Consider the following 11,468-nt stretch of genomic DNA (forward strand, 5'->3'; position numbering starts at 1 on the left):
GCACCACCGCACTGGCTTTTCCACGTTTTCTTTCATGGGACCGTGGTCAGGGTACGGACGAGGCAAGGGCTGGGCGCTGTGCTGGGGGTCATGTGGTGGGGAGGAGCCACGTCCCTGGCCGGTAGGGTCTTGGACCACTCCGCAGCTGGAGGCCGGCTGGAACCCTGATTAAAAGTTTCTCAGCGTGTGGGGGCGGTGTGTGGGGACGTGCGTGGTTGTGGGTGTGGGTGCGGGGATGCGACTGCACCCGTGCGTGGGTGGGGGCCAGCTGCCTCCGGCCCCCCCCTCACCTGTCTGCTCTGTTCCCTCCAGCTTCCCCTTTCCAGTTCCCCCAAAGGTCCCTTCCTCTGCCGGGCGCCCTCCCCCTTCCTCTGGACCACCCAGTGCCACCTCTAGTTCTTAGGACCTCCCGTTCTGAGCCCTGGGATGCTCGAGCAGCCCCCCCAGCCAGTGCCCCCTCTCAGCTGCCTGAGCAGCCTCAGCCTGGGGCTCTGGGCATCTCTTAGCCCTGGGCCGGGGGGGGGGTGCTGAGGGTGGGGGGGGCGGTCAGTCCGTGTTGCAGAGGCTGAACTGGCAGCAGACGATGGACACGTGGGGGCCAAGGCCAAGGGTAGAGATGTCCGGGCAGCCACTGTAGCACGATTTGGTCACCAGAGGCAGGTCAGCGACACTGAAGGGGACTCCTGGGGTGGACAGAAGGTAAACAGTGCAAGCTCCCTGAGGCCCTGAGCTGCCTGTGCCCCCGCCCCACTTGCCACCAAGCCAAGAGTCAGCGCCCAAACTGGGTGTAACCGGCCCCCTCCCTCGAGTCCTCTCCTGCACTGAGGTCAGTGGGTGCCCCTCCCATCCTGTTCCAGCCTCGTTGGGAGCCTGGACCAGTTCTGCCCCCTCTGAGCCTGGGTCTCCTCTCCTGGGCAGGGAGAGCACAGCTGGGCTACCCCACGCATCCCTTACTCACGGGTGGCGATGCTGACGCAGTAGTTGGAGCCCCATGGGCATCTGGACGCATGGGTGCACCCTCCAAAGCCCTTGCACTGGTGACAGTTCAAGCCTTGCGCTGCAGCCATGAGCAGAGGAGGGACAAGCCGGTCAGCCGTGGGCGGAGGGACAGGCGGATGGACGCACAGATCGAGAGGGACACAGGTGTGGGCAGTGCCGGCCTGACAGCACCCTCTCTTCCCACCCAGGACCCCCCTCATTCTCAGGACCCCAGGCTCTCATCTTGGCGTGCACAGCCCCTTAAGACCTTCTAGATAAGGGGGTGGGGAGGCCACCCTGTCCCAAGCCTCAGCCCAGGGCTGGCGCTCTGCCCTTCCATCCTGCGGGACCGCTCTTCCCAGGGTGCAGGTGGCCAGGCCCGGGGCCACAGCGGGGTCGGCTGCAGCTGGAGGTGGCTCTGCTGAGTCCCCTGGCCCAGGACAGCATTGGGCTGGGGGGCAGGATGGAGTCTTTGCGGACTCTCTGTACGACCCCCCCCCCCAGTGGATGGCGTGAGCAGTAGCTTCACACAGAACGAGCTGAGGGGTTGGGAAGCGCCGGAGATGGGGGGAAGGTGGTGAGGGCTCCCCATGATGTGGACGTGCCCATTTCCACGTCAGCAGAACCCTGAGACCCACAGGCTCCTTCGTTCTGGTGGCTGTGGTGGGGGGGGCCTCACTGACCTCCGTGGGGAGTGGGAAGCCATGGGGACAGGAGCGCCGGACGACGAAAGGGACTGGAGGGCGGCCGGCGCAGTTTTGTTCAATGTTTCTTTTCTGAGGACAACCCGGAGACTTTTGAAATACTAAGTTCATTCCATAAATGTCTGGCCGATCTGCCCATCAGCCCTGTCCTCGCACCGGGGCACGGCGGGGGCCTCTCTGTCCTTCGGCACCCCCTCCCCACCATGCTCCTTGCCTTGAATTTCCTCCCTCCCTGACTGCCCCTCCTTCTCTGGTTCCTGCGCTCAGTGCCTCTGTCCGGGGTGAGCGCAGTGCACACCTGCAGGGGTCACTCCAGCTGAGGGCAGGCTCTGAGCCTCAGGGCATCACAGTTCGGGGCGGGATCCTCCCGCCCCATCCATGCCCCAGTCCATCCTTTGGGCCTCTGCTGGCTGCCCCAGCCCTGCCATCACCGTCGCCCTGGATCTGCCCCGGATCACCACACTTTCCGACCTGGGCCAGGGGGCACCGTGAGGCGCTGCACACTTTCACCAAACCCCAGTGTGCACGAGCACACACACGCACACCTGGCCAAGGCACACACACCTCCTGGCCAGCCCTGAGCCCTCTGCTCAGCCCCCGGGGTTGTGGGCAGCCTCCTCCCAGTGCCCCAGAGCAGTGATGGAGACACGAAGTCCCCACCATGGGAGTGTGCCCAGTTGGCCCTGACTCATCGGCCAGCCCTGCAGAGCGATCTGAGATCGCGTGACCAGGAAAGGTGACAGCTCCTGTCACAAAGCTCATCACGGCTGCTTGAAGCCACCGACACATCATGCCCGAGGACGGTGTAGTAAGCTACGTGTGCCACCTAATGGACAGACAGGGGACTGTCACCTGGGAAACTGGGGTGTCTCTGCCCCAAGGGAGCCCCTTGAGAAGTGCAGTTCCCGCCGCCCGCTCGCCTCTGCTTTCCTCTCTCATTCGCCCAGACGCCTCCCTGCCTCGCCCATGCTCTTCCCTCTGCCTTCCTGGCAAGACAGGCCCCCCTCAAATGCCACCTCCTCTAAGAAGGCCTTCTGGATTTCCAGGCAGAGTTGATGGCTCTCCTTTGACATGCCCCCCATGTGGCTGGTACCTCTGCCCCAGCCTGGTGGCAGCGTCCCTGCCCCCATGTGACCTTGCTCAGGGCTCCCTCCCCACCCCACCCTCTCCGACCTGAAGGACATGGGTGGGGTGTTTCACCCACTCTTCTGCGGCCCCAGAGCATCCCCCGCTGTACCTAGTGGAGGCCAGGAGAGCTTCGTGGAAGGAAGGGAGGAAGGGGGGAGGGCGGGAGGGGGGAGGGGGAAGGGGAAGGAAGGGCCGTCTGGGGGCAGGGCTGTGGGAGCAGCCGGCCAGGCTTGCGCCCTGTCCTGGCTCACTGTGCAGCAGATGGGACCTCTCCCACTCTGCACCCCGTGCGTTCCCTCTGACAGGGCAGGCGTGGGACTGGGCGGGAGCAGGGAGAGGACACCAGCAATGCTGTGGCAGGTGCAGCGTCCCTGATCCGCTGGACCCCGGCGGAGCCAGAGGGAGGAGGGGCCTGTGACTTAGCGCTGGGGGTGACGAAGGCTTTCCCCACCCCTGTCCATCCACACTGACGACCCTGGGGCAGTTCTTAGGGTTCGCTGGTGAGACCCTCCCCACCGAACAGAGAGCCCGCAAGTGCCTGGGCCTAGGGTGGGGGGTTCCTGCAGGGGGACAGCAGCGGATCCCAGACGGCCCTGGGTGGAGCCGAGGCCCAGGAGCAGTCCAGACAGTCCCCGTGCCCATCTCATTTAGGGCCACAGGCCGTGAGGAAGATGCCTTCCCAGGCATGGAGGCAGGGGCCTTGTCAGGTGAGGGCTGGGCAAGTGGGGCCGCTGCGGTTGGATCGGGCGTCTGGCTGGTTTCTTTTGGGGCTGTGGGTGGGTGGGCGGAGACGCCGTCCCCCATCGGGTGCTCTAGGAAGATGAGGCCAGGTGGGGCAGCCCCATTTGAGGCAGAGTTCCCCGAGAAGCCCTTAGACAGGCATTCGGTCCGCCGGGCCTGGAGCTGGACCAGACCTGGCCAGCAAGGGCAGACGTGGGCACAGCCAAACACGGAAATAAATGGCGGGAGTGGGGAACTGGCGCCAGAAGGAAGCCCGAGCAAAAGGAGGAGAGGCCCATGTCCCAGTCAGAAGAGAACCACTAGGGTCCAGAAGAGGGTGTCCTAGGAAACGGGCAGACCACGGAGAGCTGGAAGAGGCCCTCACTCAGTGTGGGGGTCACTGTTGCGTGGAGAAGCCTGTCGGGGAGCGGGCTGTCAAGCTCGGGGCAGGGCGCTGGGAGGCTGACGGCCCTTGCAGGGACAAGGACAGCACTGTGGGCTCCGTGGATGGGCCTGCGGGTCCAGGAGGGGGTGGGGGAGAGCGCTGAGTGCTATCCACACGCAGAAGGTAGGAGATGGCAGGTGGGGAGGGTCTAGAGCTCAGAAAAGGGGGTGGGGGACAGGAATCGGGCTTCCCTGAGGTGACAAGCCCCAGCCCAGGGCTCGGTAGTGGCTGGGGTTGGGGGACTGGCTTAGAGCAGTGGGGACGGAGGTGGCCCTTGGACTCACCCAGCTCCAGGCTCAAGGCAGCGGCCAGCAAGAGCCCAGGGAGCAGCCGCATGGTTTCCTGGGTCAAGGCTGGCTTGCAGGTACCAGGCCACTGTCTTATATTGGCTGCTCCCGCCAGCTCTGACTCACCTGGCCGCTGACTCAGCGGAGGGGCCAGGCTGGGACCTGCCCAGCCCCCAGGCCCCAGGCTCAGCCCCGTTTATCTCACAGACCTCTTTGTCCATCAGATGGCAGCATGGGGACCAGGTAAGACCCCCTGGCACAGGGTGGACCCTCAGCTCAGTGTCTGGTTTTCCTGTGAGGAACTGGATCGAGGGTCCAGCACGGGCCTGAGCTCGCCCTTCCCGCTCAACACGCCTGCGAAGCTTAGGGGTAGCCAGAAGTGCCCCCTAAGGTGTCCGATGACCAGCTCCCCTCCTCAGAGCCGGAACAGGTGCGTCCTCCGCGGTCCTGGCGGTGGAGAGCTGCCGGCCTTGCTAGGAGTGAGGAGGGCTAGTGGCCGTCGCCGAGCTCACACGGCAGGGCCCAAGACCTGCGGCAGTGTGCCCGTGTGCCCTGTGGCTGGGGGGCGGGGGGAGGTGCGGGGAGCAGAGAGATATTTCAAGGGGTCCCGTGATGGGTGAGAGCCCAAAAGGGTGCATGTGAGAGCAGAAGCCGGACGTGCAGAGCGACCTGCCAGCCCCACCGTTCTGCCAAAAGCCATGGGGGCAGCGCAGAAGCTTATCCCCGCACGGATCCTTGTGTCTGCTCTGGACGCCGAGTGGCTTCGGTCCACTGCTCTATCGGGTGGGCTCCTTCCGGCTGGGAGCTGGGTGGATTCAGACCCTGCTCCCAGGGGAAGAGCTTTAAAAGCAGGGGTGGTAGGTGGGTTCCTGGGGTTCCGCCTGCCTCCCCCAGGCCCCCCTAGGGACTCCTCTCAGAGGGAGGCCGGGTGAGTCGGTGGGCCTGTCACTTTTCCCTGGAGCCCCGGGTCCTCGGCTTCTCGTGCCCGCTCCCCTCCCCTGGGTCGTCCCCTTGTCCCATGCCAGCCCTGGCTCCAAGGGCGACAGGACGAGCCAGGGCGAACTGGAGTCTGGGACCCACGGAGCCGGCGCGACCAGCCGTGCGAGGCCAGGGAGGGGAGCTGGCGCAGGCCGCGGCGGCTGCTGAGAACAGAGAGAAGGGTGGACGCACGTATTCACCCGTTTATTCACACTCGAGACACTGACGCGGCCTCCCCGAGGTGCCTGGTGTGAGCAAAGGAGGGAGCCCTGGCCGGAAGACGGGTTCTCATGCCGATCAAGGTCAGGGTCAGGGCTGCGGGGCTTAGCATGAGCTGCCAGGGTGCGGCACAGCCCTGGAAGGGCCCAGCCCTCGCACGTGGCACCAAGGGAAGAGGGGCCACCCGTCCATCCGTCCACCCGTCCGTCCTTCCGTCTGAGGCCTCCTGTGTGCTGGGCCCGAGGCTGGGCACGTTCACCCACAGCCTCGGCCATGCTCCTGAGGCTAGGCTTGGGGGGACCGACCATTCCCATCTTACCAATGAGACAGCTGAGGCTCAGAGACGTGGGTGAGGACCTGCAGGCACCCCGAGTTGTGGGACCCAACAAAACTCACGGGAGGGGGTAGAAGACAGAAGGAGGCGTCCCCATTTCTATGTACCCTTCCCAGCGGTAAGATGGGTGTTGAACAAATCAGCCACTGCAGAGGGAGGTGGGGTGGTGGATGCCCCCCTCCCCTCCCAGCAGTGGGGCGGGCGCTTTGGAGGGTGCCCCCAAGGTCAGCGCCCGCAGTTCCGGCTGCTCAGCTGTGCCCCGAGGGGACCCATGGCGGGGGGCACCGAGACTGGGCTGCTTCCAGACTTGAGACGCCACAGGGAGCTTTGAGGAGCAACTCTATTCCCGTCCGGGGGGTACTCACTTCTGTTGGAGGGACCCCTCCCCACAGAGGACATGCCCACTGCCTGCGGGCAGCCTGGCAACCCCAGCCAGACCGGGACATAGATACAGGGCTGGACACCTGCCTGGGGGCCTCATGGCTTCTCAAGTCTCTGGTTCCACTCTTCTCCTTCTAGAGCTCTCCTGACCCTAAGCTCTTGTATTTCCCGGGCGCAGTTTGTTTTCAGTTTATAAAACCCCTCCTTGGTTTCCCCACCCCAGGCTCGGGGGTGCAGCCTCCTAGCCGGCGGGAGAAGACTGCTCGGCGGGGCAGGGGTGTGGTGGCCGGGCACCCCGTCCCAATTTGTGCCTCACCTGTGAAGGGGCCGTGAGAATGGCTCGCTCCTTGCAGGGTGGTCATGATGTGCCGGTGGCCGGGGCACAGGGAAGCCAGACAGAGGTCAGCTCCCGTCCTCGTCAGTGTGGTCCCCACTGGCACTGCCCTTTGAGTTCAGTGTCACAGGTTTCCCACTACGGTCCGGGTCCCCTATCAGCTGAGGGCCTGCCAAGGGCTCTGTGCTGGGGTCTGGGGACAGCCCAGCCAGCCAGGGGGCTGTGGGAGCGTGAGGGAGGGGTGTGGCATGGTCCTGCAGGCCGGGTGCAATGTTCTGGGTCTTGGCCTTGGATTGGGTTATAGCGGAGGATGGGCAGATGGGGACAGAAGGCAGGTATAAGCACCCCCATACTGCGGCAAGCCCGGCTCCCTGCTCTTGGGGACCCCAGAACCCCAACGTGGCCAGGCAGGTCTCTAAGATCATCACCCACCGGGGCGAGGGGGGATTGACCCTGTGCTCCTCCCAGTTGTGGCCTAGGACGCCGCTGACCCGGGACAAGTCTTACACAAGCTAACAACTGCTTCCAAGCCTCTCCCACTGAGTCAGGAGGCCAAGGGCGGCTGGGGCTGCAGGCTCACGTCCAACCCTTCCTACTAGCAGGCTTCTGCAGCCAGAGGCTTGGGCCGGCCTTCCAGCCAGTTCTGTGGGCGAGCTGGGTCACTTCCCCGAGGCTGATCACCCCTGGGGGCTCCAGCCCGCAGCTGGGGTCCGGCTTGCTCACAGCCTCCCCAAGGGAGCGCTCACACTGGACTGGGCTGCGGAGGACAGAGACGCCCAGGTCTCCGTGGGGACTGAGCTGGTGACCAGGTGGTCCTCGAGTGCAGCGCCTTCCGGCCCAGGATGAGGCCCATCTTCCAGGACGTTCTGGGAGGTCCAGGCAGCCAGTCAAGCCTGAGGACCCCGCCCGAGGGTCTCCCAGTCCCTCGAGTTCCAGAAGGGCCTGGGTGAAACTCTCCGGGCACACTGTCCAGCTCCACCCCGCCCCCCATGAGAACCACGCTCTCGGGCCACAGGCTCCTGAGTCCCAGGGACAATCCCACCATAGAAGCATTTGCCACTGTCCTGCCAACTTAGGCCCAGAGAGCTTGAAGGGGCTCCTAGGCTCCTCTACGGACGCCGGAGCTGGGGACACTGGTCAGGTAAGGCCTCAAGCCCTGTGTGCCCTGGGGCATGAGGACATGTGCGCAGCCCGGCCCCACTGGCAGGAAGACGTGTTTCCCAGGCCACCCTTACCCAGCACGGTCCATGCTGGGCGGACTCTTGTTACCCAAACCAGGACAGGGATGGGGTTCACCTAGGCTGGGCACCCTTTAAATAATGCCAATTCTTGGGCTCTTGGGGGTCCCAATGCCCCGCCGGCTTGGGGGCACCAGCACGCCGCTCTTCACATCAAGGAGGGAGCTCTTCAGCCCCGGGGGGACCTCTCTCTCCCGGCTCAGGCAGAGTCAGAGGCCACCCCCGCCCCCCCCCCCCGCCTCACCCCACCGCGCCCCCTCCGCCCCCCCCCCGCTCCCCGCCCCACAAGTGCCTGCCAGCCTCAGGCCAGGGTGGGGAAGGGGGAGAGTCAAAAAACGGAAGACTCCCTTACCAGGTTTCTGGGGGCGGGGGAGGCGCTCAGGGTGCTCTTTAGGTTGAGTCCACCCCCAAACCCCAGCCAAGGGGGGTTCCTGGCACTTCTACCTGGGACAGCAGATGGGGACAAAGGCCGGCCTCCCTCAGGCCTCTAAGCCACAGCTCCCTCGGGGCAGCTCCCTCAGTCAGAGGCACAAAGACAGCCCTCCAGGTGCCCCAGAAAGCCCTTCTTCCCAGGATGGCCCCTCACCCATCCTGGGTCCCCACTTGTTCCCCCACGGCTCCCCACACTTCCTGGTGGACTGGGGCGGAGCCTGGCTCCCAGAGCTGCCAGGAAGGCGGGCCAAGTCTCCCTTCAAATCAGTGTTCCCCAGCCAGCAGAGGACCCCAGCTAAGCAGCACACTTCACCAGGCTCCTCTGGGAGGGCTGGGCCCACATCGACCTTTCAAGAACAGAAGGTCGTGGTCTGGGAGCGAGGCCCAGCGAGGCCCAGGGTGGCAGGCAGGCGAGGGGGTCCCTCTAGCAGGCAGTGCTGGGGGTAGCTGGGTGGGGGTGGGGGTGGGGTGCAGCTGGTGGGTGGGGTGTGCGGGGTGAAAGGGAAAGGCTGAACCTCTCAGGACTTTGTCCTGGAGTGGGTCCTGGGGGGTGGGGTTTAGAGCAGACCCCAGAGGGTAGCCAGGAGAACGGGCGCCAGGGCCAGGGTCCCGGGCACGGCGAGGCCAGCGCTGTTACAGAGGTCGTACTGGCAGCAGGCGGTGGTGGAGGCGTGTTTGGAGTAACCGTCATACACGGTCTCAAAGCAGCTGGTCACGCAGGACTTGCTGACCTTCATCCTGGTCGGGGTGTAGTCTGCAGAGGGGAGGCAGGCGAGGGGCCAGGGTTGGTCCACCCTGGCCGGGTCTCCCCCAGCCAGGTGCTCCCACAATCCGAGGGCAGCAGGGAGGCTCCCTCCTCCCGGTCCCACACTGCCCGGGGCAGGGGAGGACAGCCCTCACACCCCCCTCCCCAGGAAGGGCAGCGGGGGGCGCCCGCGGACTCACACGTGCGCGTGGTCATGCAGTAGGAGACCATGGCTGGGCAACGCATGGGGTTGAAGCAGTTCTCTCCATTGTAGGCGCACACATGGCAGTCCAGAGCCTGGGCTGGGGGTCAGGGCATGGGGTGGGAGCTGGTTTGGAGAGGCCCCTCCTCCAGCCCGTCAGACCCCAGGCCCTGTCACCTTCCTCAGGGCAGAACAGCTGGACGGAGGTGGTCAGGCCTTCTGGTCTCCCTCCCCATTTCTGGCCCACCTGTTCCCCCACCCCCACCCCCCGAACAGGGGTCTGTGCATTGCTCTGTTCTCCAACTGTCTTACCTAGAGGGAGGCCCACCAGGGCTGCCAGGAACAGGGTGAGGAGGGCCGCCATGGCTGGAGGTAAGAGGATAGAGTGGGAGTGGTGGGCTGGGCAGGGCACAGGGGGTCAGACGACCCCTGCCATCCGGGAGCTCCTGGTTGCCTCAAAGCACTGCAGCGCTGCACAGAGGGAGACAAAGACAGGTGGTCACCAGGAGGACTGAGGGACCTCAGGGGACCTGCGCAGAAGGGCCACCCTACCCAGAGTGTCAGGCTTCCTGAAGAAAGGAACATGAAAAGAGATGAGAAGGGACCAGGGTGGGGACATTCCAAGGGGAGAGGCAGGCATCCGCGAGACAGGAGACCTGTGGCGCAGACTCTCGGGGGGCGGTCCCTGCAGGGCCCCGTGGGAGCCTGACACGCTGCCCCCCCATCACCTAGGGCCCTGAGTGCAGGACTGGGCCCCAGGGCTGGGTCTCTCCTCACGGCCCCCCCACCTTGCTCCCGGTGATGAGGGAGCAGAGGGCTAGCTCAAGAAGCAGAACGTGACACCCTACACCCCCCACTGCCGCCCACTCCTGGGGGGACATGTGATGTTCTTCCCAGAAGCTCCCAACTGTCTTAATGTTACTGTGCTTTGCTACGGGGAAATAACCTGGACAATGGCGAGGCCTCCAGTACCCTGCAGGTCCTCTTGAGCATATAAAAGTTCTTTTGAAAAACTCCCTTTCTCCATACCTCCCCCAACCCCATGGTACATAGTCATTTGCTCCTCAGGACCCCAGTGCAGCTCTTTCTGCCCGCAGGTCCCATCCCTGGGCTTTAATAAAACCACCAATTTGCACCAAAGACCTCTCAAGAATTCTCTCTTGGGCACCGGCTCCAGACCCCACTCCACCAAACCTCATCTATATTCCAAAGTCATGTCACTGGGGTATCCCTGAGTGGGTCCCCACTCCTGCTCCTTTCAGGGCCCAGGCGGGGGCCGCGCTCCCCTGAAGACCTCCAGAGCCCCGCCCTACTTGGGCCTTCCAGGTCTGCATCCCTGGCCGCAGCCGCAGCTCCGCGCAGTGCTGAGCTCGGACCAGGCGGAGGGGCACTGGGCGAACAGCAGCAGAATAACTTCCCAGTTCCCCTACGGTGTCTGGGATGGAGACATCCAGTCTCCGGGGAGAGGCGGGGCGGGGGTGGGGTGCGGAATTTGGACTAGGACTCCCCTCCGCCCTGCGGGGACATTCGGGGCTGGTGGGGGTGCGCGTCCCCACCCCAGCGGACTAAATTAGACTCCGCCCTCCCCAGCACGTCAAACCCGCACTTCTTCAGGCCCCGTTTCCCGAGAGCCGACTTCAGGGCGCCCGAGGCCTGAGCGAGGCCGAGCCGCGGCTCCAGCGCTTCCCGCCCCTCCCGGAGAGCTCCGCCCCGAAGATTGCGGTCCCCAGCCGAAGGGGAAGGTTTCGGGTGACCTCAACCGTCACCTTCAGCACACCGTACCTCCGCTGAGCCCGGGACTCCCCCGCGGCCGCTCGCCGAGCCCCGGGTCTGACAGCAGGATGGTCCGAGCGCCCCGCGATGACCACGCGGCAGTGCCCCTCCGCGGCCAGTGCGGCTGGAAGCCACCCGCCGCGCGTGAGCTCTCCGCTGGAGGCCCCGCCCCGGCCCGCCCCCGGCCGGCTTTGGGCCCGCCCCGGCCCGGCCCCGGCCCGCCCCGGCCCGTCCCGGGCCCGCCCCTCCCCAGCTCTTCCCAGTCTCCGCCCCGGGCTCCAGTCAGTCTCAGCCCCGCCCCGGCCCCGCCCCCCCTCCGGCTCCGTCCCTGGCACTATTTAGCCTCGGCCCCGCCCCCTGCCCAGTCTCGGTCCTGCTCCGGCTCCACCCCCTTCCCAGCTCGGCCCAATCCTCGCCCCGGCTCCGCCCCCGACTCGCGGTCATTTTGGCCACTCCCCCAGATCCGCCCGCTCCCCGCCTCGTCCCAGCTCCGCCCCCGGCTCCGTTTCTTCTCGGTCACGCCCCAGCTCCGCCCAGTCTCAGCCCCGCGCCGGCTCCGCTATCTCCGCC

The 11,468-nt window shown here is 65.5% G+C and overlaps 2 protein-coding genes across 2 annotated transcripts; both read right to left on the minus strand.

The window, feature by feature from the left end:
- Positions 1–546: 546 nt before the first annotated feature.
- On the minus strand, positions 547–4,311 carry SLURP2 (secreted LY6/PLAUR domain containing 2). The gene is made up of 3 exons (XM_059392974.1): positions 4,248–4,311; positions 959–1,051; positions 547–683 (listed from the first exon to the last, which is right to left on the minus strand). Exons 1-3 carry the CDS (start codon positions 4,309–4,311, stop codon positions 547–549), a joined length of 294 nt encoding a protein of 97 aa, XP_059248957.1.
- Positions 4,312–8,027: 3,716 nt separating this feature from the next.
- On the minus strand, positions 8,028–11,080 carry LYNX1 (Ly6/neurotoxin 1). The gene is made up of 4 exons (XM_059392973.1): positions 10,908–11,080; positions 9,438–9,596; positions 9,124–9,225; positions 8,028–8,932 (listed from the first exon to the last, which is right to left on the minus strand). The coding sequence occupies exons 2-4, from the start codon at positions 9,487–9,489 to the stop codon at positions 8,736–8,738; spliced, it is 351 nt and encodes a 116-aa protein (XP_059248956.1). The 5' UTR covers positions 9,490–9,596; positions 10,908–11,080; the 3' UTR covers positions 8,028–8,735.
- Between the last annotated feature and the right edge of the window lie 388 nt (positions 11,081–11,468).

This window comes from Mustela nigripes, chromosome 3 (assembly GCF_022355385.1).
Source record: "Mustela nigripes isolate SB6536 chromosome 3, MUSNIG.SB6536, whole genome shotgun sequence".
Taxonomy (NCBI): domain Eukaryota; kingdom Metazoa; phylum Chordata; class Mammalia; order Carnivora; family Mustelidae; genus Mustela; species Mustela nigripes.